Source organism: Mustelus asterias, chromosome 17 (assembly GCF_964213995.1).
Source record: "Mustelus asterias chromosome 17, sMusAst1.hap1.1, whole genome shotgun sequence".
Taxonomy (NCBI): Eukaryota; Metazoa; Chordata; class Chondrichthyes; order Carcharhiniformes; family Triakidae; genus Mustelus; species Mustelus asterias.
This window is the reverse complement of record NC_135817.1, coordinates 33,528,267-33,554,954: the sequence shown is the minus strand read 5'-3', so window position 1 is coordinate 33,554,954 and position 26,688 is coordinate 33,528,267. Positions and strand designations below refer to the sequence as shown.

General features: G+C 43.2%; 1 protein-coding gene and 1 pseudogene across 13 annotated transcripts in view; both read right to left on the bottom strand.

Annotated features, from left to right (window-relative positions):
* The window catches only part of LOC144506416 (dystrophin-like), a 1,861,003-nt gene that overhangs the window by 1,036,778 nt on the left and 797,537 nt on the right, over window positions 1-26,688 (bottom strand). For all 13 annotated transcript variants that reach the window (XM_078232507.1, XM_078232503.1, XM_078232508.1 and 10 more), the window contains 4 exons: window positions 24,080-24,324; window positions 18,823-19,003; window positions 9,219-9,364; window positions 3,174-3,386 (listed from right to left, as the gene is read on the bottom strand). In XM_078232507.1, coding sequence (XP_078088633.1) covers window positions 3,174-3,386; window positions 9,219-9,364; window positions 18,823-19,003; window positions 24,080-24,324 — 785 coding nt within the window. The remainder of the gene's footprint in view (window positions 1-3,173; window positions 3,387-9,218; window positions 9,365-18,822; window positions 19,004-24,079; window positions 24,325-26,688) is intronic.
* LOC144506700 (5S ribosomal RNA) lies at window positions 3,767-3,885 on the bottom strand (annotated as a pseudogene).

Below are 26,688 nucleotides of genomic sequence, written 5' to 3'. Positions count from 1 at the left end.
TGAACCCGACAGCGTAAACACTGGCCGGTCTCTGAACCCGACAGTGTAAACACTGGCCGGTCTCTGAACCCGACAGCGTAAACACTGGCCGGTCTCTGAACCCGACAGCGTAAACACTGGCCGGTCTCTGAACCCGACAGCGTAAACACTGGCCGGTCTCTGAACCCGACAGCGTAAACACTGGCCGGTCTCTGAACCCGACAGTGTAAACACTGGCCGGTCTCTGAACCCGACAGCGTAAACACTGGCCGGTCTCTGAACCCGACAGTGTAAACACTGGCCGGTCTCTGAACCCGACAGCGTAAACACTGGCCGGTCTCTGAACCCGACAGCGTAAACACTGGCCGGTCTCTGAACCCGACAGCGTAAACACTGGCCGGTCTCTGAACCCGACAGCGTAAACACTGGCCGATCTCTGAACCCGACAGTGTAAACACTGGCTGATCTCTGAACCCGACAGTGTAAATACTGGCCGGCCTCTGAACCCGACAGTGTAAACACTGGCCGGTCTCTGAACCCGACAGCGTAAACACTGGCCGGTCTCTGAACCCGACAGTGTAAACACTGGCTGATCTCTGAACCCGACAGTGTAAATACTGGCCGGCCTCTGAACCCGACAGTGTAAACACTGGCCGGTCTCTGAACCCGACAGTGTAAACACTGGCCAGTCTCTGAACCCGACAGTGTAAACACTGACTGGTCTCTGAACCCGACGGTGTAAACACTGGCCGATCTGTGAACCCGACAGTGTAAACACTGGCCGGTCTGTGAACGCAACAGTGTAAACACTGGCCGATCTGTGAACCCAACAGTGTAAACACTGGCCGGTCTCTGAAACCGACAGTGTAAACACTGACTGGTCTCTGAACCCGACGGTGTAAACACTGGCCGATCTGTGAACCCGACAGTGTAAACACTGGCCGGTCTGTGAACCCAACAGTGTAAACACTGGCTGATCTGTGAACCCAACAGTGTAAACACTGGCCGGTCTCTGAGCCCGACATGTAAACACTGGCCAGTCTCTGAACCCGACAGTGTAAACACTGGCCGGTCTCTGAACCTGACAGTGTAAACACTGGCCGGTCTCTGAACCTGACAGTGTAAACACTGGCCGGTCTCTGAACCCGACAGCGTAGACACTGGCCGGTCTCTGAACCCGACAGTGTAAACACTGGCCAGTCTCTGAACCCGACAGTGTAAACACTGACTGGTCTCTGAACCCGACGGTGTAAACACTGGCCGGTCTCTGAACCCGACAGTGTAAACACTGACTGGTCTCTGAACCCGACAGCGTAGACACTGGCCGGTCTCTGAACCCGACAGCGTAAACACTGGCCGATCTGTGAACCCGACAGTGTAAACACTGGCCGGTCTGTGAACCCAACAGTGTAAACACTGGCCGATCTGTGAACCCAACAGTGTAAACACTGGCCGGTCTCTGAGCCCGACATGTAAACACTGGCCGGTCGCTGAACCCGACAGCGTAAACACTGGCCAGTCTCTGAACCCGACAGTGTAAACACTGGCCGGTCTGTGAACCCAACAGTGTAAACACTGGCTGATCTGTGAACCCGACAGTGTAAACACTGGCCGGTCTGTGAACCCAACAGTGTAAACACTGGCCGATGTGTGAACCCAACAGTGTAAACACTGGCCGGTCTCTGAGCCCGACATGTAAACACTGGCCGGTCTCTGAACCCGACAGCGTAAACACTGGCCAGTCTCTGAACCCGACAGTGTAAACACTGACTGGTCTCTGAACCCGACGGTGTAAACACTGGCCGGTCTGTGAACCCAACAGTGTAAACACTGGCCGATCTGTGAACCCAACAGTGTAAACACTGGCCGGTCTCTGAGCCCGACATGTAAACACTGGCCGGTCTCTGAACCCGACAGCGTAAACACTGGCCAGTCTCTGAACCCGACAGTGTAAACACTGGCCAGTCTCTGAACCCGACAGTGTAAACACTGGCCGGTCTCTGAACCTGACAGTGTAAACACTGGCCGGTCTCTGAACCCGACAGCGTAGACACTGGCCGGTCTCTGAACCCGACAGTGTAAACACTGGCCGGCCTCTGAACCCGACAGTGTAAACACTGGCCGATCTGTGAACCCGACAGCGTAAACACTGGCTGATCTCTGAACCCAACAGTGTAAATACTGACCGGCCTCTGAACCCGACAGTGTAAACACTGGCCGATCTGTGAACCCAACAGTGTAAACACTGGCCGGTCTCTGAAACCGACAGTGTAAACACTGACTGGTCTCTGAACACGACAGTGTAAACACTGGCCGATCTGTGAACCCGACAGTGTAAACACTGGCCGATCTGTGAACCCGACAGTGTAAACACTGGCCGGTCTGTGAACCCAACAGTGTAAACACTGGCCGATCTGTGAACCCAACAGTGTAAACACTGGCCGGTCTCTGAGCCCGACATGTAAACACTGGCCAGTCTCTGAACCCGACGGTGTAAACACTGGCTGGTCTCTGAACCCGACAGTGTAAACACTGGCCGGTCTCTGAACCCGACAGTGTAAACACTGGCCGGTCTCTGAACCTGACAGTGTAAACACTGGCCGGTCTCTGAACCCGACAGCGTAGACACTGGCCGGTCTCTGAACCCGACAGCGTAAACACTGGCCGGTCTCTGAACCCGACAGTGTAAACACTGGCCGGTCTCTGAACCCGACAGTGTAAACACTGGCCGGTCTCTGAACCCGACAGTGTAAACACTGGCCGGTCTCTGAACCCGACAGTGTAAACACTGGCCGGTCTCTGAACCCGACAGTGTAAACACTGGCCGGTCTCTGAACCCGACAGTGTAAACACTGGCCGGTCTCTGAACCCGACAGTGTAAACACTGGCGGGTCTCTGAACCCGACAGTGTAAACACTGGCCGATGTGTCTTGGAACCTTAGTGCCTGTTGACAATGACTAAATGAATTGCAAAAAATTTCAATGACTGGAATACCAGAACAGACTGGATCAAGTTGCACATTCCAGTTGTGTGTGTATTGCCTTACTATATAGTGTTGGTGCCAATACTTAAGGATGCTGATTCCACCAGTGCTGCAGTTGTTCACAGCCATTGTTGTGAGGTGCGAATTAATATGCAACTTGGTTTGCCAGTTTCTGGATCCATGACAAGAAAATCCAAAATTTGTACCAACCTGAAACTGCTGAACCTTTGTCATCAACTCCTCAAGTTTCTGGCTCTGTTCCATCAAATGTCCACTCAACTTCTTCCAACGGCCGGCAATTCCTTCGAGTTCTGTTCGATATTTCTGGCTGACTTCTGCTGGGGCTTTCCTAGATACCTCTTCTACAGCTGTGGTGAGATAATTCAGTCCACCCTGCTGCTCCTGGAATGACCCTTGTAGAACCTCAAAAAGGAAGATTTAATTATTTTAAAAAAACTTTTAAAGAATGTTGTATCATAAAAATTAAGATGAAGTTTCCAATTAAGACTCGAGCAAGCAAAATGATTTCAGCGTTTTAGCTTATTTTTCCAACAAAGGACTATGGGCTGGATTGTCCCAGCAGGTAAGTAATCCCACCTCCAGGTCTGAAAGCTCAGTGAAAGCCTGTGCAGGCAAGCATTTTAATTATAATAGGGAGAGAGAGTAGATTTGAGAAAGACACTCTTCCACCAGGTGTTGTATTGGGAAAAAGGGAGAGAGGGAGGAGAGGGAGAAAGGGAAGGTTGCCTGCCTGTCAATCATGTGGAGAGAGGGTGGTATGAGTAGCCTCTGCTGGTAGCAACTGCCTATTGTACCTGATATTCCCAGGCAGTCTCCCATCCTAGTACTAACTGAGCCTGAGTCTGCTTAGCTTCCAAGATCCAATGAGATCTGGCACTTTCAGACTGGTATGGTGTTAGGCTGCTGGAATGCATTTTATCAGCAGTGACCAATTAAAAGGCCACCCTATGGAACTGCCATCCATTTGAGGATGGTGGTCAGCCTTCCACAGATGCCTGCCCAGATGGCCAGCAGTTCAGCAGCGTTGCTGTTGTCAATGTATCAGCAAGAGCATACTTTGGCAATTACATTGTAAGGCTAATTGCTTTATCAAAGACAGGTAACGATTATTGGCTCAACCTCCAAAAGAGTATAAATGGACACAGCTGGAACAGCTACTGTGGGGGAATCAGACAGAGTTTGTATCTGTTGAGTTGGATGCAAAATAAACTTGTTGAAGGTAACAAGGCAAGCTGCTGTATTATTCCTTCATTGTATACAAATAGTTAACATTAACAACTATTAGATGTGACCAATGCTGAGGCTGCAGGCTTCAGTGGGAGAAAAAGCCTGAAATAAGGTAAATTCATTTTCTTCCTGTGCTTGGGCCAAACAGGCGGGTTCCAAGTATTGGTGGTAAGAGACAGGGGTATGGGAAGAGTTGAGGGACCTCTGTTGGCCATGCTACCAGGTTTTACCTGGCAGTATCCTCACATAGCAACAGCACCTGCTGACAGGGGTAAAATGCTGGTGGAGATGGGAAGTTGCCCTTAATTGGTAGAACTGAATGCCCAGTGGTCGTTCCCCACCTGCCACCTTTTGCTATCATTTCATTAGCCTTCTCAACTCTGAACTTATTTCCATAGGGCTGGTAAAATCCAGTCCCTAACAATCACTGTGTTCAACATTTTCCTGCTTTAACCTTCTAAATTCCATGTTCTTAATCTTCAAATTGATCAAAATTTATGGCATTGTGGACATTGGACTGTGTCCCAGCAGTTAAAATTCACTGATCGAAACAATTCAATGTCCCAAGCAACTGCTAAAAAAAAACTATCTCGATCATCCATTTAAGTCAAGCAACCCCAAACAAATAATGTTTTCAAATATAGCCTGACTGGATAAAGAACCATTGATGCTGCCAGGTCTTCAGGTAGGCACTTTAAGTTACATCTGCAACGTTGGCAAGATTCCTCAACTCATTAATGTTGAATCTGTTGATGATATAATTGATCCATTCCCCCCCACCCCCTCAAAAGCATCAGCTATTGAGAATACAGATACTGAAAGATAAATTGTCAGTTTTTAAATTGGCAGATTGGGGAGGAATGAGTTATGTAATCCATCTTGTTATCTCTATTTAGCTGTTCAGGCTGCATGTCAGCACTGTTAAAATGTATTTACATTCCATAAACTTACGAGTCCAATGAGTCTCAAAGCTAGGTACTTAAACTGACTCTTCGACAAATTATTAAAATATATGGCAGAACATGTGTATAATTTTTAACTTTAATCCCCCCTTTGGGATTTTCAATTACCCAACAAAATCCGCTGGAGAGAAATGAAAGCTGTTTCTTTTTCACATCCATGAGGTGAAAGAAAGACTCTCATTTAAGTAATGCCTTTCACAACCACAGGACATTGCAAAACACGTTACAGCCAATGGCGTACTTTAAAAGTATAGCCAGTGTTGTAATAGAGGAAATGTGGAAGCTTACTTATGCCCAACAAGCTCCCACATACAGTAAAGTCATAATGACCAGATAATCATCATTTTGTGATGTTGGTGATGTAAAGAGGTATCAATATTTGTCAACGCACCAGGGATAACTCGCCTCCTCCATAACAAAGTACTGCTTTTACATTTACCTAAGACAGCAGATGGGGCTTCTGTGTAAGGTCTAATCCAAAACTACCTTGAACAGTGCACTGCTGCACTGGACTGTCAGCTTAGATTTTTCTGTGCAGGACTGTGGAACTTGAACCCAGAACTTTCTGAATCAAAAGTGAGTGTGCTCCCAACTGAGTCACAGCTAACAACACAAGTTGACTAGTATCAAAGGGGATATCATAAGTTACCCAATGAGTGCGCAAATTTTAATCCTATAAACCAATGGATTCAGGGCAGGTAGGCAATTAAAAGCAGTTCTGTGAGATCCCTGCCAAACTCCAATCCTGTTCCCATTTTCTTTACAACATTGTCGAAGCAATATTGGAAATTCCCAAAGACAACGATGATGGGGAAACAGCAGACAACAGTAAAAGAACACACCATCACTCTGGGTAAGATAGTTATGTATTTTAGAGTTGAATGTTCTGGCAGTCCCAGGCCATTAGCTGCCAGTGAAGAAACACTCATGCATGGCATCATTTATATGTCATTTTATCTCGAGCTCAAACTGAGACAAAATTAGAACAAAAAAAATCTTTCTTAAGAGGATGATATTTATGCCTTTCCTCATGGTGAGTTTGATGCAGTGGAGGATTTAATCCCATGGAAGGGCGGTGAGTGCTGAACTCTTCCCACCTCCACATTGATCATCCATGGCACAAAAATCCATGGACGGTCTTCCCGCCCCACCATTAACTGAGCAATTAATGCCCATTTAAGGGGCCTCATCCTGTCATTGCTGGTATTAACCCGGAGGTGGATGTGGATATTGCCAAGAGAGGAGCATGATAAGCAAATGTGGAGGATTGCTTGCGGGCTCTAAGGCTGGGTCCCTCATTCAAAGGCACTCGGTGCCTGATCGAGGGAGCCAACATCAGGAAGGAAGTGATCTGCTAAAATGTCACCAACTATCCTTGCTGCCAATCCTCCTCCTCTCTTGTGACTGCCCTCCCATCTGTGAATTGTGGCTTTTAATTCACTGGCAGCAGCTTGCATTGGCCCGATTGCACTGCCGTTCAAAGAACTGCCTGCCCTCTAACTGGCTGGCACCTCTCAGAGTGGGACCTCTGCTGCCAGGATGCCGAATCCTGTGGAAGTCCAGACACTGTGTCATTAAAGTGCAAGAATAACACTTAATTCAGGGGGCCATCCCTAAAAAGGTGATATGGGGCTCTCACCAGCTCACCTCCACTAAATCCTGCCAAGAAACATATAATGGTTACAGCACAGGAGGTGGCCATTCGGTCTGTCATGTCAGTGTTAGCTTTCTGAAGGAGCAATTCAAAGAAAGCCATTATAAAATAACACTGACCATTCTTACTTTTCAGAGAGCTTTAATTGAATCTGCCTCCACCACATTCAGGCAGCGCATTCCAGATTTCTAACCAGTTGCTGTATGAAAACATTTTCATGTCGCCGCTGCCCTTCATTAAATCTCTGTCATCTGATTCTCGGTCCTTCCATCAAGAGGAACAGTTGTGCCCTACTTACTCTGTCTAGGTCCCTCATGATTATGAATACTTCTGTCAAATCTCCTTTCAACCTTCACTTCTACAAAGGAGAACAGTCCCAAGTTCTCAAATCTATCTATGTAACTGTTGACAACACCTTCTATCATTTTGGGATGATCAAGAGTAGACTGATGGGGCAGTAATTGGTTGTATTGGATTTGTCCTGCTGTATATGAACAGGATATTGGGGGTAGGTCAGAATGTGGAGCTAAGGCCACAATCTGATCAGCCATCATAATTTTGAATGTTGGAGCAGGCTCGAGAGGTCAAATGGTGTGCTCCTGCTCCTAATTTGTAAGGAGGACACACCTTGGCAATTTTCCAATTGATGGTAGATGCCAATGTTGTAGCTATACTGAACCAGCTCAGTTAGGAGTACAGGTATTCACTACTATTGCCAGAATGTTGTCAGTGTCCATAGCCTTTGCAATATCCAGTGCCTTCAGCCATTTCATCATAGCACATGGAGTGAACTTAATTGGCTGGCATCTGTAATGCTGGGGACCCCCTAGCATCACATAAATGCCCAGTCTTGAGTTCCTAGACCTCTTTGAAATCTATCCATTTAGTAGAGTGTAGTGTTACACAATATGATGGAGGGTATCCTCAATGTGAAGAGAGGACTTTGTCTCCAAAAGGACTGGGTGGTTGTCACAGCCAATATGGTCATGGACAGATGTATCTAAACTCCACTCTCTAAAATCTTCCTTCAAACAATGCTGTCCCTCAGCTGTTTTCATTAAGGATCCACCTCCAGATTTTCTAAATATCCTTTCAAACAAGGCTCTCAGCTGTTTGAGCAAGGATCTGCGTCCAAGTTTTCAAACTTTCTTTCAGTATTCCTTTGCTCTGAGTTTCCACACGTATCCAAACTTCCGCACAAACTCTCAGATATTCAGTCCCCAATTGAATACTATTGGAAATAAAGATACCAAACTTTATGATTGCTTTGAATATGTGACTTTTTTCCAGCCAACCCTGGGTGGCTCAGTGGCAGAGTGGTTAGCACTGCTGCCTCACAAAGCCAGGGACCTGGGTTCAATTCTGGTCTTAGGTGACTGTGTGGAGTTTATGCGTTCTGCCCGTAACTGTGCAGTCTTCCTCCAGGTGCTCCAGTAGTACCCTGTTCCAATTGCGGTTCCTCTTTGTTACTTTTTACTTCACTCCTGCTGGAAACTTCTCTTCAGTCTCTAGTTTCTAGAAATAACTGTGCTTTAGTTTTTTTTAGATTTGCTTTCTTGCCTATTATTCCATTCTGAGGCTTCCTTGCTTCTAGCAGAGCTGAGAGCTCTTCACTCTCCAACTTCCTAGCTCCAGTTGCCTTTCGAGTTCAGATAAACGCACACAAAATGTTTTCTCTTAAAGGTGGTCCCGGGTTGCTGAGCAACAGCTCGTTCTTTCGTGTTTAATTTTTTCATCATAAACTCTCAGGGCAATAGGAACACAATTTAAACTGAAACCAAAAACTCCATATAAACAAACTCCTTTGTTTGACACGAGTCTTAGCCTTTCCTACACATAAGCACTAATTCAACTCACTTAAATCTATAGCTTATCTCGAACATTCAGCAGTACAAATATAGATTACTTAAAACTACCTCTGCTTCCTGACACTTCCACTTTGTCATGTGTTTGGCTGAGTATAATCAGCCATTATTACCAAACCCAGGAACTGAAAGTTTGTAAATTGGAGAGATCTTGCAACCTTTGAAGACTAGAAATGGTTGGGAAATAACAATCATCCTCAGCAGAGGGCTTGAGCTGGGCTTCTCAATGCTCAATATTTATCAACTTCAAGTGTTTAATTTGATTGATGTCACTGTCTCCAATGAGTGAATCATTGCTTGTCTTTCAAAATTTACAAAATGTAATGGTATCAGCAAAAATCACCTTTCCAAGAGGTTCCATGCAAAGAACGGACATATCCTCACATCGAGGATAGCAGATCTCCAACCTATCACTGTAGTAAGTGGATTAGTGCAATAATTAGGTACCCAAATACACATAATTTCATGAAAGTAACAGAATTCAACTGAGACTTTCTGGCCAGAATGGTTTGCTAAGAATGCCTACTTTCAGTTCCTTGAGTCGCTGCTCCATAATTTCATATTCTGTGACTGTGACACGAGGTACAGTTAACTTGGCTTCACATTGCTGGATCCACAGAATCAAAGTGTTTATTGTCTCCTTGTAGCGAAGAGTAGGCAAGCTGTGCAGAACTGGGAAAGCAAAAAAATTGTATTAATAAATTGAATATGACTCAGGTAGATTTTTTCTCCAAATTTGGACAAGAACCTTACAGTTCAGAAAACAAAACACAGTCCTACCACCTACCTATAACTGGTCACACTGTATAGGTCATTTAATAATGATTTGGTCATTCCTTCATGAATGCATTCAGTTATGTCATTAATGCACAGATAGGGGCATTAATCACTTCTGCCATTTAATTAGATCATGACTGATCTACACCGCAATTCTATTTTTCCTGTATTTGCTCCACATCCAGATCCCCTTACCTAACAAAAATCTCTCTTTTAGTCTTTCAAACTCCAGTTGCCCGAGCAACCACAGCCTTTCGGGAGAGAGCATTCCAGATTGCTACCACCCTTCATGTCCAAAAAGTGTTTCCTAATTTAACTCCTAAACTTGACTTCATTTAGATATCAAGAATCTGGGCTCATTTTTGCAGACTTGTGGTAACTCCACGAACCTTTAAAAATGGAAGAGTGGACCGGGTTTAGAAGCGAAACCCCAGGTCACATTTTCACCAGTAGGAGAGTGGGGGTTGGGACGGGGCATAACACATGTATGAGAGCAACCTGAACTTAGCAGGACCACTTGAACTCAGTGCTGAGTTCAAACATATGCAATTTTTTACTGGGCCTTAACTCATAATGCGGGAGTCGCAATTTTTTTACAGTAGACATAAACGCTCATGAAGGGCAGAGGAGGACTGCCATGCTGTGAAACAGTCCTTCAAAAATTAGAAAAATAGACTGCCTGTGTCACTAATTGAAAATAAATCTGTTGTAGCAGTTACAATAGTTATCTGTTGACATTTCCTCACAGGCCATCATTTTGTCATTATTAATGCTTGGTTGCCTTCCAGAATGTACAATTCTCCGATCAGGGGTCCTAAATTCATAGTTTGTTTGACATCTCAAAAGAATTATTAAATTTATTGACTGTCTTTAATGTGGAGTGATGAATACAAGTCTGTTTGAAAAGGGATTAAGTACCTAAGGGGCTTAAAATGTTTGGAAGCGCTTTCATGAATGAGAGAGGTTCTTGTATTGTGATGGTTGTGATACTTGGAAATTTATTTTATTTCATATCAACATGGCTCCTGAGGTCTGCCCATGGTGTATACCGGGTGAGTTGACATGGAGCGTGTAAGGGACAGAGTGGTGGATGGATTGGCATTAAGTTGGTATGGGGTTACAAGGGTCCATACAGGTAGGCGAGGAGCATAAGTTGGCATGGATGTATGAGTGGCCATTGTGGCAAAAGAGGATGGGTTGAGTGATGAGGTATGAGAGATGAGGGCAAGAGAGTCTAAAGTTTCATGAATCAGTTCGGACAAAGTCCCAGAGAACCAAGGATTGCCTTTTTAACCAGTTCGCCTCAGCACTGGGCCACCCCTACGAAATCTTTCCACTGCTGGCAGTTTCATATTTATCCCACATTCACCACATTCCACGCCCCCGCCCCCCCTCCAAATTCCAGGAGAGAAAATTAGGTCCAATGGGGGAATTTGTCTCAAGAATCGGAAATTTCTCAACTCGAGCTCCCGACCTCTGTAGCAAAAATCGAGCCCGAAGTCCCCTAGTTCTTGATTCTTCAGCAGAGGAAATAGCTTATTGGCACCTACCCTGAAATATCACTTTAACAATATAAATACCTCAGTCACATCATGTCCCAATCTTCTGTGCTCAACGTATGCAACCTGTGTTAATGATAAAACCTTTAATCTCCCGGTATCATTCTGGTAAATCCTCTCCAAGGGTAATATGTTTCCAAATGGGGTTGAGCAAGGCTCTGTACAACTAAAGCATTTTCTCTCCCCTTGATATTTCAAGTCATTCTGCTTAAGCTGACTGTCATTTGACTAACTACAATTGTTCTGACATCATAGACAGGCAAGTAATAGGTTTGTTTTTCTCAAAGGTACGTATTTGATATTGAATGTAGGTTATTTTTAGTAATTCTGAAAAGTATGCATGTATATTATTATTAAGAGCCTACGCCAATTTTAGCAATACAACAAAATGATTTCCACTAAGTGAATGAGGTATGGTAAGGGGAACATTCACTAGTGATCAAACTGTGGATCATATGACAGCATTCAATAAATACATCTCCATTTGTTGTTATATGCAATCAGTTTTAAACTTCTTTAGGGATCATACAACAAGAACATTGTTGCAAGGGATATGCTTCAGAAAACATAGTTTGTCTAGTTTTCATGCCAAATAAGAAACCATAGGAAGAACTGTCAAAAGATCTGAATGTCGCAAGACTTCAAAATGATTTCAGGAAATACAATCTGGTATTAAACTGACAATCCAGATCAGCTTCCTAAATTGGAAAAAAAATGAGTGCTAGTTACCATTGAATTGCTTGGAGAAGCATGAAAACATCGAACTTTTTAAATCATTTAAAACTATGCAATATTTGTTTTATCCCGCACTAAATCCCGATTCATTATTGCTTCCTTCTCAACCTATCCGGATTGATCCTCATTCATTATGCATGTTAAATTCGAAATCCCATATCCTCACTCACAAATCTCAGCATGGGCATGCCTTTTCCCTGGTTCTGCAACTTCCTCCATAGAGCCATAGAAAATTACAGCTCAGAAACAGGCCTTTTGGCCCTTCTTGTCTGTGCCGAACCATTTTTTGCCTAGTCCCACTGACCTGCACTTGGACCATATCCCTCCACACCCCTCTCATCCATGAACCCGTCCAAGTTTTTCTTAAATGTTAAAAGTGACCCCGCATTTACCACTTTATCTGGCAGCTCATTCCACACTCCCACCACTCTCTGCGTGAAGAAGCCCCCCCTAATATTCCCTTTAAACTTTTCTCCTTTCACCCTTAACCCATGCCCTCTGGTTTTTTTCTCCCCTAGCCTCAGCGGAAAAAGCCTGCTTGCATTCACTCTATCTATACCCATCAAAATCTTATACACCTCTATCAAATCTCCCCTCAATCTTCTACGCTCCAGGGAATAAAGTCCCAACCTATTCAATCTCTCTCTGTAACTCAGCTTCTCAAGTCCCGGCAACATCCTTGTGAACCTTCTCTGCACTCTTTCAACCTTATTTACATCCTTCCTGTAACTAGGTGACCAAAACTGTACACAATACTCCAAATTCGGCCTCACCAATGCCTTTTATAACCTTGATGTGGAGATGCCGGCGTTGGACTGGGGTAAACACAGTAAGAAGTTTAACAACACCAGGTTAAAGTCCAACAGGTTTATTTGGTAGCAAAAGCCACACAAGCTTTCGAGGCTCTAAGCCCCTTCTTCAGGTGAGTGAAGAAGGGGCTTAGAGCCTCGAAAGCTTGTGTGGCTTTTGCTACCAAATAAACCTGTTGGACTTTAACCTGGTGTTGTTAAACTTCTTACTTATTTTATAACCTTACCATAACACTCCAACTTTTATACTCGATACTCCGATTTATAAAGGCCAATGTACCCAAGGCACTCTTTACGACCCTATCCACCTGTGACGTCACTTTTAGGGAATTCTGTACCTGTATTCTCAGATCCCTCTGTTCAACTGCACTCTTCAGAGTCCTACCATTTACCCTGTATGTTCTACTTTGGTTTGTCCTTCCAAAGTGCAATATCTCACACTTGTCTGCGTTAAATTCCATTTGCCATTTTTCAGCCCATTTTTCTAGTTGGTCCAAATCCCTCTGCAAGCTTTGAAAACATTCCTCACTGTCCACTACACCTCCAATCTTTGTATCATCAGCAAACTTGCTGATCCAATTTACCACATTATCATCCAGATCATTGATATAGATGACAAACAACAATGGACCCAACACCGATCCCTGCGGCACACCACTGGTCACAGGCCTCCACTCAGAGAAGCAATCCTCCACAACCACTCTCTGGCTTCTTCCACTGAGCCAGTGTCTAATCCAATTTACTACCTCCCCATGTATACCTAGCGACTGAACCTTCCTAACTAACCTCCCATGAGGGACCTTGTCAAAGGCCTTGCTGAAATCCAGGTAGACAACATCCACCACCTTCCCTTCATCCACTTCCCTGGTAACCTCCTCGAAAAACTCTAATCGATTGGTCAAACATGACCTACCACGCACAAAGCCATGTTGACTCTCCCTAATAAGTCCCTGTCTATCCAAATATTTGGGGATCCTATCCCTTATCACACCTTCCAGTAACTTGCCCACCACCGACGTCAAACTTACTGGCCTATAATTTCCCGGATTTCTTTTGGAAACTTTTTTAAACAACGGAACAACATGAGCCACCCTCCAATCATCCGGCACCTCCCCCGTGAATACTGACATTTTAAATATGTCTGCCAGGGCCCCTGCAAGTTCAACACCAGCTTCCCTCAAGGTCCGCGGGAATACCCTGTCCGGTCCTGGGGATTTATCCACTCTGATTTGCCTCAAGACAGCGAGCACCTCCTCCCCTTTAATCTGTAACGGTTCCATGACCTCCCTACCTGTTTGCCCTATTTCCTTAGACTCCATGCCCGTTTCCTCAGTAAATACGGATGCAAAAAAACCATTTAGTATCTCCCCCATCTCTTTTGGTTCCATACACAGTCTACCACTCCAGTCTGAGCTTGTTAGCTTGTATCATCTGCCCTTCCTATGTTGACCTCCTTTTAATCTCCCAATCTCCCACCCCCCCACCGCGCCCCCCCCCCCACCCCGCCCCCACTCCCCAACATTACATGCCACTCCACCAATTTGTGGCAGAGCCTCCAACTACTGGGGGTCTAGAATCCAGAACATTCTCCCGAAACTCCTCTGCCATGTTATGTCCCTTCTCACCTTCTGAATCAAGGCTCTACTCCCTTAGCATCATAGGGCAGGATTTTCAGGCTGCGCTAACTCCAATCACACCAAAACCAGAAGAAGATCCGGCCTGAAGGTCAATGGACCTTTACATGGTGGGGGAAGGTGCCCACCTGCGCCTCCATCCCCCCCCCCCCCAACACCGCCTCCCCCCCCCCCCCCCCCCCCCCCACCACAGCAGGTGGATGAGAAAAGTCCCCCCCCATCGAATCCCTGCAATGGAGGAGAGGCCATTTGGCCCGTCAAGTCTGCACACCGACTCTCCGACAGAACATCCCTCCCAGACCATCCGCTCTGTCCTATCCTTGTAACTCCACGCAATTTAATCAGTGGATAATCCACCTAACCGGCACATATTTGCACACCAATGGGCAATTTAGCATGGCCAATCCACCTAACCTGCACATCTTTGAATCTTTTGACCTTCCCCAACTTCTTTTCTCTGCCTTGAGTCAATATCCATTTTTGTGAAAAACCCTGGAATGATTTACTGTCAAAAATGATACATAAATAGCAATTGTTGTAAATCTTTGTGTTCAGAAAGCAACTTCTTCTGAATAACTTCTCAAATTTTCTATCACACAAACAGAACTATCCTAAAAATGAAACAAAAGCAGAAAATTCTGGAAAACCTCAGCAGCACCTGTGGAAAGAGAACAGAGCCAATATTTCGAGTCTAGATTACCCTTCGTCAGAGAGAAGTCCTAAAAATGAAACTTCTTAAACTTTGCTGAAAAAGGAAATGTTTTGAAATGTTGCTGATTTAAATAAAATCTAAACAAAAATAATAAATGCCTGTAATTTGTTCAGTACAAAGAATTTACATGGCAATCTGAATAATACTTAGTTCACTCCAATGTAATCCTCTGAATTTATCTATGTTTAAAGTGGAGAGACATTCTAAAATTAGATTTGAGGCCAAATTAAAGTCCCTGACAGAAGTTGCTGCTTCTGTATCTAACGACTGTGCCAGGAGTTTTAACAGCAGATCTAACCATCAAAGAGCATCTTTTTTTAATCCCACATGACACAGACAGAGACACAGAGAATGCCAACTCAGCTTTGACAGCTTTGCAGCAAAAATCTGCTAAGTCTCAGCTCTCAATGCCAAATCTGCTCCGTCAGCAAGTACAAAAACAAAGTGCTCTTTAGTCATCTTACAGCCTGTGATATTCTATAAACTGACAGATCTACTGTGCAGCTAAATCAAGAGCAAAATAATGCAGGTGCTGGGAACCTGAAATAAAAACAGAAAATGCTGAAAGTACTCAGCAGGTCTGGCAGCATCTGGGAAGATGGAAAGTTCACAGACCTGCAATGATGGGTGGAATGTTACGCTCTCTCCAGTGGCAAACATTGAGGCTTGTAATTAGGTGGAATGGTGGCATACTGGACCCTGTCGCCTTCCTGCCTCTGCCAGAATTAAGTACTGGGCAGGAAGACCAATGGTCAACCTTTCTACCTGCTATCTATTGAGACTCTTATGTGGCCAACAGATGACAATGCAAGAACTTCATCCCATCACCACTAGTATTAACCCAGTGGTGGGTGGACCTGTTGACATGTGGCATTCATGACGGATAAAACTGTCAGCTTGTCACCTCTGGTGGGGAGGGTTCCAGCAACAGCTAAGCTTCCCCATTGGTGCCGCTGATGATAAGAGCTGTACACCTCTGATAGGTTGGCAGCTCTCAGTAGGTGCGGCTTGCACCCTTAGGGTCTTGATTGGCCTGTGGTTCAGTGGGCTTTCCTGAAAAGAGCAGTGCAGATCTCTCACTGGCTCTCCAGCTGGTGGGTAAAACGCCCCACATCCCAACAAGATTCTTGTTTTGTTCTTCACAGATACTGCCAGGCCTGTGCAGCTAAATAATAGTTGACATCCTCAGCCAGATAAAATAATTTGCTGCAACTTGTGTTTGGGGAAACTAATTCACACAATCTTCGGAAATGTAATGTAGTCTCAAAGACAGTCAGAGCCATGAACAAGTCAATAATTTATATTCAGCCAGTTTGATTGAAACTTGTTACTTTTTTCTTTATTGTGCAAGCCATTCTAACAGGCCACTAACAGACAAGGATTTTTAAAAAACTGCATTTATATTGCACCTTTCACATTGCCCAAAGTTTTAGAAAACATTTGATATTTCATTATTTTAATACAGGGCAGAATTTTCCTAAAAAATGGCAAAGTGTCAGATTCTGACTGGACAGCGACATGTTTCTTCCCAGAAACGCAGCCAGGTTTTCTCTCCCGATCCTCTAACGCTTTGTCTAAAACAAAAGCAGGGGGGCATGTTTTTTGCCATCATTCTGGCGGGTGGGGTCTCATAGAGCTGGCAAGGCCAGCTCCACATGGATAGGGGTGCCATTTCTAAAGATCTTTAAGTTGAGGTGCCTCCATGCTCAGACATCACGACCCCTGGCAGACATGGGGAACACCCTCAATCCTTGACCACAGAAGTCCAACCTCTTCCCCACTGCCCCATCCATCCACACTGGCATCAGCCACCGCCCCCCCCTCCAACATCTATCCACACTGCCCACAATGGGAACCCCTTCAATGCCCTGGCAGTGCAGGGCACTGTCCAGCCATGTCCCTGGCCTGTGGGCCCCCCGTGTGGTCATCTCGATTACAGGAGACCAGTATGATTCCCATCAGCATGATGTCATGCTGATGGGGAGGAACATTTGATAAACCCAGATGCAAACATGCTAAGCCATTAAGAAATATTATAATTATTTAAATTGATGATAATCAGGTACATGCCCTTGCTGGCAATTGTGAGTCATCAGTTTGAGACAGAATAAGCAGATTGATCTGATTCCCCACATTGCTGAGATTTATTGGTATCAGCACTTCAGATATATATAGATTAATGGGGACATGGATTTTTTTAAATGTGACCCTTGCAGCTCTAAGGGACACTCCATGTCCAGCTACAACAGCGTACTCGGAAATTTGGTGAGCGAGAGAGTTCTAAGTACAAGGGAAAAGGTGCTATTGTTTTTTCACAAGATAAAAATACCAAGATAGTGAGATCTGAGACCTGAGATCTCGCTGCATTAATAAGGTGAGCAGGTTGGTGATTCAGTGGTGAGTTTTATGTTTTTTTTCTCTTGGGTCATAGTTTAAACCAGGACTACAAATAATTGTTGGGCGATATTTCTGCTCCGAGTTGAGGCGGAGGCAGGCTTTGGACACTGCAATACAACAAGGAGAGCCACAGTTGTCCTGGCACCATCTTCCATGCGGTCGTCTCACCCCATAGGTCGGTGGACATTTACGTGTGTGGTTGGCCCGGTGCCAAGGTTAAGGTCATCTCCTTGGGGCTGGAGAGAAACTTGGGAGTGGGTGGGAGAGGATCCCATTGTCATGGTCCACGGCAATAATAATGGTTATGATAGAGATTCGATTGAGGGAGTATGAGCAGATAGGGACTAAACTATAAAGTAGAACTACAAAGATAATAACCTCTGGATTACTTTCTCAGACATCAGCAAATTGGCACAGGATAAATACAATGAGGGAGCTGAATGCATGGCCCTAGGATTGGTGCGGGAGAAGTGGGTTTTGACTCACAGAGCACCAACATCAGTACTGGGGAAGAAAGAGAGCTGTTCCATTGGGAAGGTTTGACTTGAACAGTGCTGGAACCAAAGTGTTAGAAAATTAAATAACTAGGGCTGTACAAAATGCTTTCATCAACCCAAGTCCCAACTCCTGAGTTCACATCCAGACGCATCACATGTGGAAATTTATACAGAATTATAATAAATCTCCATTAAACACTTCAAGATATTTAAATAGTTCTGCATATATCCACAATTGAAACCGAAATTAATAGCCTTGACAGGAAAATGCAACACCTGGAAGAGTGTTGAACTGAAATACATTGGTTCACAGATGTTGCCTTTGATCTTTGAAAATGGAGACTCATCATGTCCTCATTAATGAGATGAATGTATAAAGTTAATCTCATGAAAGTTTTGGAGTAAATTTATGTGAACGTTTATACAAGATCTAATGATAAAATAAAATTTTACAAAAAGAAAAATAAATTATTTGATTTAAATACTCAATCACAGTAGAATGTGGAAGAAAAATTAATGTTTGTAAGTCCTGGAAATATTTGTTTTAATTTTCTATTCATAAATATGTCAGTAGGATAACAAGATAGTGCTTGTGTAGGATAACAAGATTAGAAATAAACAGCGTATTACATCTAAACACTTTCATTCTGCTGCTAGAGTTGAAATGTTTGTTAAACAGAGATTTAAACAAATTGTCAAGCTTTTCTCTTCAGTTATTTTGATTCATGTAAAATATATTTACTGTCCTTGACAGGGGCTTCTTCTCTCCCATTTGAATGATGTCGTTATTTAGTGTTCAGCAATGATTTAGATTAAAAACTAAACACCTCTTCCTCTGAGGAACTTGTTACACTATTTGGTAACTTTGTGAGACACTGTTCTGTAATTCATGCTTTATTTTGATTTGGGTGAGAGAAATACAATTCCACGTGTGGGAAAGCTTACTCGCTGAAAGATTGACTTTTAGCAATGATTAAACGTATCCAGTACGAAGACCTAGAATCACTTACGGGAGTGCAACTGTTTCTCTTCCGCCTGCAGAGATTTAAGAACATGAGCAAAATGACTGGTAGAGGCCTTGATATCAGCCCCCAAAGACTTGGGCACTTCCTCTTTCTGCTGTAACTCAGCTCCTTGTTCTGTCAGCTTGTGAACCATTGGCTGTAGCGCTGTCAATCGCGAGATTTCTTCCTAAAAAGTTTGCACACAAACAGATTTTGCTCAATCAATATCAAGATTTGAAAATTTTTAAAAGAAAATTATTTATTAGTCACAAGTCAGGTTTACATTAACACTGCAATGAAGTTACTGTGAAATTCCCCTAGTCGCCACACTCTGACGCCTGTTCGGGTCAATGCACCTAAGCAGCACATCTTTCAGATTGTGGGAGGAAACTGGAGCACCCGGAGAAAACCCACGCAGACACGGGGAGAACGTGCAAACTCCATACAGACCATACAGATGGTGGTAGTGGTAGAGTTCATCATCTAACACACATGAAAATGACTGACTGACCAGCTTTGCTGGAGCAGTTACACCCAGCAGCCCTGAGCTTTGTTGTATCTCAAAACGCAATGCTGACGCATCAGAATTTAAATGTTTGATGCTAATTTACTTGGCAAGATGATAGATGCTCAAATTACAATGTAAATCAGTGACACTAGGTGGGCTGGGCAGGATAGTGAATGAGGAGAGCACTAGTCTCCCAATGTAGAGACATGTGCAGAAAAGTGTGTTTTACTGAATGTGGCATTACGGTACAATTGTGACGCACTTATGAATGAACCAGTGGTGGTATCTAAGCTGTGCCATACCCAATCAGGGTGAACTTGATGAAGCGAGTGGTTGAAAATGAGATAAAAAATCTCTTATCCCCTAATAATGTTACCATTCTTAACAACACAGTCAACAACAAAATACCAGAAATATGAGCACCGCTTACAAAAGAGGCTTCATGAAAGATTTTGACAGGGACTGCAGAAGTCAAATTGAAAACCTGTCAAGATACGCTGAAAAGGACATACATATATATATATATGGAAAGTAAAATAGCTAAGTGTATGTGATTGTGTGCAAGGGAGAGGGGGATGTGTGCAACTATCTATTCATGTATTCTTTTATCAAAGGGCATCAGCTTCTGTACAAAGCACTTAGCTGATCTGTCTCATTAGTCGTCCACACAGGCAAAATTGTACTGAAACATTTCACCATTTTGATGTAATGTCATCTCCCTCTCCAAACAAATAAAGTTGTCAAATTGTTTTTGTTTAACATTGGAGATTGCATTTTGTTTGAATATTAGGCCTGATAAATGGAAGACACTTGCAAAATGTGAATAAGCATCTTTAATACTGAGGAAATACATCACTTTTATATGCATATCAAGCTGTTGTGTGACACATTTCAATATTTTTTATTTGCCACACAAGCACAGTATCTGACAGGCTCTGATTATGTATGACAAAAATCTAAAAATTTGTTATATTAATAGAGTGACAAGACCACTGAAATGGCATTGTTATTCAGCAAAGTGAAAGGTGGTGTTCTTTCTATATATCATAAACTGTTTAATAACAGAAAACATTTAACCTGGATAGTATTTACATATCATTACATGTATAAAGGAAAACATCAAAGGCAAATCATGGAACAATTTTTACACTCCTTCCAGTTAATAGACCTATTTTGTAATCACCATATTTACTGGTATTTTATGTAAGAAATTCATTTGTTACTACTTGCTTTCTGGAACCAACCCTGCTCTCTTGATGCAAGTTGCTATACCAAAATAGGGTCTGAGTCAAGAGAGTAGGAGGAAGTTCTCAGGAAGAAGATGGGTTTTAAATGGGTGGCACAGTGGTTAGCACTGTTGCCTCACAGCGCCAGGGACCCAGGTTCAATTCCGGCCTCAAATCATTGTCTGTGTGGAGTTTGCACCTTCTCCCCGTGTCTGTGTGGGTTTCCTCCCACACTCCAAAAATGTGTGGGTTAGGTGGATTAGCCATGTTAAATAGACATAAATATAGACATAGAAGATAGGAGCAGGAGGAGGCCATTTGGTCCTTCGAGCCTGCTCCACCATTCATTACGATCATAGCTGATCATCCAACTCAATAGCCTAATCCTGCTTTTTCCCCATAACCTTTGATCCCATTTGCCTCAAGTGTGATATCCAGCCGCCTCTTGAATACATTCAATGTTTTGGCATCAACTACTTCCTGTGGTAATGAATTCCACAGGCTCACCACTCTTTGGGTGAAGAAATGTTTCCCCACCTCCGTCCTAAATGGTCTACCCTGAATCCTCAGACTGTGACCCCTGGTTCTGGACTCCCGTATATCGGGAACATCCTCCCTGCATCTATCCTGTCTGTTAGAATTTTATAAGTCTCTATGAGATCCCCCCTCATTCGTCTGAACTCCAGCAAAAACAATCCTAACCTAGTCAATCTCTCTCATACATCATCCCGCCATTCCTGGAATCATCCTGGTAAACCTTTGCTGCACTCCCTCAAGAGCAAGAACATCCTTCCTCAGAAAAGGAGACCAAAACTGCACCCAATACTCGAGGTGTGGCCTCACCAAGGCCCTGTATAGTTGCAACAACACATCCCTGCTCCTGTACTCGAAACCTCTTGCAATGAAGGCCAACATAACACTTGCCTTCTTTACCGCCTGCTGCACCTGCAATGCTTACCTTCAGCGACTGGTGCACAAGGACACCCACATCCTGCTGCACACTCCCCTCTCCCAATTTACAGCCATTCAGGTAGTAATCTACCACCTTGTTTTTGCTTCCAAATTATACTGCATCTGCCATTGATTAGTCCACTCACCCAACCTGTTCAGATCATTCTGAAGGATCTCTGCATTCTCATCACAGTTCATCCTCCTACCCAACTTGATGTCATCTGCAACCTTTGAGATGTTATATTTTGTTCCCTCATCCAAATCATTAATAGATGGTGTCCTAGCACCGATCCCTATGGCACCCCACTAGTTACTGCCTGCCAATTTGAAAAGCACCCATTAATTCCTACTCTTTGTTGCCTCTTTGCCAACTAGTTTTCGTTCCATCTCAATACACTTACTCCAATCCCATGCACTTTAATGCTGCACGATAATCTCTTGTGCGGGACTTTGTCAAACGCTTTCTGAAACTGCAAATATACCACATCTACTGGTTCCCCCTTTTGAACTCTACTCGTTATATCTTCAAAGAATTCCAACAGATTTGTCAAGCATGATTTCCCCTTCATAAATCCATGCTGACTGTCTGATCCTGCCACTGCTTTCTAAACGCTCTGCTATAAAGTCCTTGATAAGGGGTTCGAGAATTTTCCCCACTACCGATGTTAAGCTTACTGGTCTATAATTCCCTGCTTTTTCTCTACCTCCTTTTTTGAATATTGTAGTGACAATCTGCAGGGACTGTTTCAGAGTCCATGGAACTCATATATGGACCCTATGTCGGGGGATTAGCAAGGTAAATATGTGGGGTTGCAGGAATAGGCCTGGGTGGGATTGTGGTCAGTACAGACTCAATGGGCCGAATGGCCTCCTTCTGTACTGTAAGGATTCTATGATTCTATTCTAATACTGAAATCCAGGGCTGGAAGAAGCTACAGAGACAGGTTGGGCTTAAATTAGAGAAGAATTTGTAAAGGAAAGTGAGAATGTTGAACCATAACTGATCATTTTAAATCCAACTATTTACAAGGTGCTCTCTATAAGTTACCTTTTATCAGCTTGGCCAGTGGAAAGTGTTTCGGGCATTTAGGAGCTTATTACCGACAGCCTAATCATTTCAATGAAAAGGAAATGATCAGTAATTGGACACTCTTGTTTAACAAGCACCAGGTTAGAATGAACCCCTGTTTAGAGTAACTGGATAAACAATAGACACCAAATCAAAGGTGGTATGATCAGACCTCACATAATGCTAATCAGACCATATTCTGAAGTTTGCAACCAATTCTGGTTACCAAGAAACAAGAGAAGGATTCAAACGTAGGAGGCTGTGTAGAGACAAACCATTAATCTAATGGCTGGTGTCAGGGATCTGAGTAATCTGGGAGCTGAAACTGAAGCTGGGAATTGAAAGGCAGAGAGCACGGATTAGTGAAGCAGAATAGTCTTAAAACATGAGCGCTGAAACAGTGGGCTTGCCAATGGTTACTCGACCAATAGGAATACTTCTGTATGAAAGGACTTATCAATCATCCCTTTTAGCCACGCTAATTCAGAATATTTATTGTCATCATCATTGCCATTAGATAACTGTCCATGTGTTTTTTTCTTGTATATTTACGGGGTACAACCCCTTCTATAAATAATTCAAGGAACATCATCTTACAAAGTTTCAGTGCAGCAAACTGAATTTCATTCTAAGAATTGTATTGGCAAAGGAGAAACTATTTTATTTATTTCCTTCGCCCTCCAGCAACAGATTTTATGCTTCACTGTATTCCTTTCTTGATAAGGTATCCATTAACTGAAAATGTCAATTCACTCACTTATATGTTACTAACCCAATATATAAAGGAGAAAAATAAGGCACAAATGAGAAATCAACATGGAAAATATTTGGGAGTTTGTAGGTGAATGTCCTACAATGTATTGTTTCTGATATTGACAAATGTCACTTCGAGCATTTCTTCATCCATTATCTTAGCACTTACATTCACACGTTTAAACTTCAATTGAATTATTATCTTTTTGGTTAGATGTGTTTATATTTATTTTCTCCTTTACCTTTCCAAGTTACAGAACATCCCAACAAAGGGATGGAGAAAGACACAGATGTACTCCAACAGCCCAATTTTAGTTTTCTCTCATTTAAGTAGTAATTGACTTCCTTGTGACAGCTTTCCTTGTCACTATCAGTGGTATTAGGAATGCAGTGCATGAATTGCTGGCCCAAGTGCATATTCTACAATAGCACATCAGGCAGTTGATGCTATGGAGCTATTATTCTGCAACAGAGCATAAGTTTTCATCAGCCTGGAGGCTTTCAGAGTTACACTTTTTTTTCTAAATTACAGCTCCAGTAACAGATAATGTTATTCCATGTATAAGAGCAAGTATTCACATTATGTGTATCACAGTTTGAGATTTGTTTGAACATTGCCTTAAAATACTAGGAAAACTGTCATGTCACTGCGCCCATCATGATGATATTCCATGTGAGAGAGATAGCTCAGTTCTGACCATCACCATGTGCTAATCTTGCAAAAATAAACTTCTTCTAAGTGCTGATTGTTCTAACCTTGCATTTCTCCAATTGGATCTTTGCGGTATCTGATTCAGTGACCGGTGGCTGTTGCGCTTTGAGCCAGCTCTCCGCAGAGATCACGGCTTGCTCAAGCTGCTGCAGCTGTGAAGAGACAGCGATGATCTTGCTCTGAAACTGCAGCCAGTCCATCCTTTCCACTAGTAGTTGACAAAATTCCTCCCAGCGGTTGTGGAGCTGTTCTGAAGCCTGTTTGATATCATCAGCAGATGAAATCCCCTCTGTAATTATCGGGAAAAAATCAGGGAGAATAACCATTGGGTTTAGCAGTGCTTTACAAGAAATTTTGAAAACTGACTTTCTACAGACTGCATAGAAACATACACTGAAAGTGCATCCGAAGTAAAAACGCCAACTGAATTTTCAACACATTCAGAGTTGCAGATATTTATATCAAGATTCTGTACTGTACTTGAAGATATTAAAGATGCTGATTGGGATGTTTGAAGAGATCTTGAGAAAAGTAGAATGTATGCTTTGCTAGATTAGTTAGCATAAATCCACAAATGTAATCAATGAGTGTTGGCAAACATTACATTTGGTTTTGTGTCTGATATGCAACCTTATGTTTAGGAAGTGTGCAAATGGTAGGGGCTAACTCCTTAGATGGTGAGATCATGAGATACCCTCTGAAGTTCAAATTATATCCAATGCTGCTCCTATCGAAACCCACAGCATGCTTAACTAACATTTATCATTCAGATTATCATAGAAAAATCTGATGGCTAAAATAACTAGTTAAGGACAAGATTATTTAATTTATTAAATGGAATGCTGACATGTTAAGAGCAGCCAGACGAAAAGAAATAATTCTGCAAATTATATAATTAACGCTCCTCTTGGTGGGAGTAATGAAATATTTTTAAACACCGACAGACCAGAAAACACCACCTGGATGATTAAGCCTGCCCCACGTCGTGGTAACAAGGGCCCCATGACTAGATATTTCCTTCCTCTTGCTCCTCATCCTAGCATTATTAAACCAAGTGTACTGGCAAAGGAGAAACTATTTTATTTATTTCCTTCACCCTCCAGCAACAGATTTTGTGCTTCACCGTATTCCTTTCTTGATAAGGTGTCCATTAACTGAAAATGTCAATTCATTCACTTATATGTTACTAACCCAATATATAAAGGAGAAAAATAAGGCACAAATGAGAAATCAACATGGAAAATATTTGGGAGTTTATAGGTGAATGTCCTACAATGTATTGTTTCTGATATTGACAAATGTCACTTCGAGCATTTCTTCATCCATTAACTTAGCACTTTTATTCACACATTTAAACTTCAATTGAATTGTCATCTTTTTGGTTAAAACAGCTGGTAAAGATTGCCATTTAAACTTGTTTAGCTTTGATTATTATTGCAAACACTCGTAGTCAATGGTTCAATTTTTCTGTGTTTAATTGTAATTGTATGATGATTGATCTTCATTCACTATGTTTGATTAGTTAAGTCTGGGTGTAGATTCAGAAAAGTGAACCAACAGTAGAAGCGACTGGAAGCTACAGCTGCAAGCATGGAGCAGACATCCTGGCCAACAGAGATATTTTAAAACTCTTGTAAATAAATTCCCTGCACATATGTATCCTGGAGTGTGCCGTCTCTGTGTTGCTCAGAGATATACACTGCAGTTTTGCAGCCACAATCACCCAGATAGCAAACGGTGACATGGGTGCAAAATATCGTGAGACTCGGAAAACAAGAATCTCCCTGCCCCTTGCTGGTGATGTAACGGTGGTCCCACCCAGGAAGGTCCGGAACCTAATTTCAATACATTTAAATACAATTAGCGGGCATCACCGCCATACCATCCCTTCACATTGGGAATTCCCCCTTTGCTTTTTAAAAAAGGGAACCAGGCAAAGGGAATCTGCTGAGGATGCACAGCTAAGTATAACCCCGGGAGGGGGCCTAGGGGTCCCCGGGAGGGGGCCTAGGGGTCCCTCTGAGGAGTTCCATTGCAGGAGGTGGGGTTTCCTTTATCGGTTGGGGGGTTCCCCTTTTGCATTGGGGGAGGGGGGGTGCGGTGGACATGATTGTGTGCATGGTTGGGGGGGTGGGTCGGAGATCAGGGCACTATCTGGTCTCAGGATTCCTAGCTCCTGGCTATTTCCAACCCCGCCCTTCCAGTGTGATGCCTTGGGCCACGCCTCCAGATTATGTGGGGAGAAAAGACAACTGTGCAGCCTACAAGCTGGACACCAGTTTTCTTGCCTTGGCCAGCACCCTGTGCAGTGAATGGAAAATTCCACCCATAGAATTCAAAAAAGTGACAACGATGATGATGGAGCAAAGTTTAAATTTCTATCCCCAGCACTTCCATCACCGAGATATCCATCCATGCTATGAAATCAATGGATTTTGGGTTTAAGACCTACTTGCCCGCTCCAGGGATGGACAGTCCAGATGTAGCAGCGATTCACATACACTGTCCAGGAGCAAAAATCCAGCTAATATTTCAGCAGCTCACAAAAGACACATTTATGTTTGGTATGGTGAGAAGTGCTCTCAAAAACAATATCAAACAATTATCAAACAATATACATTCTGCCAGAGATGCAGAGAAATGGTGAGCCCAT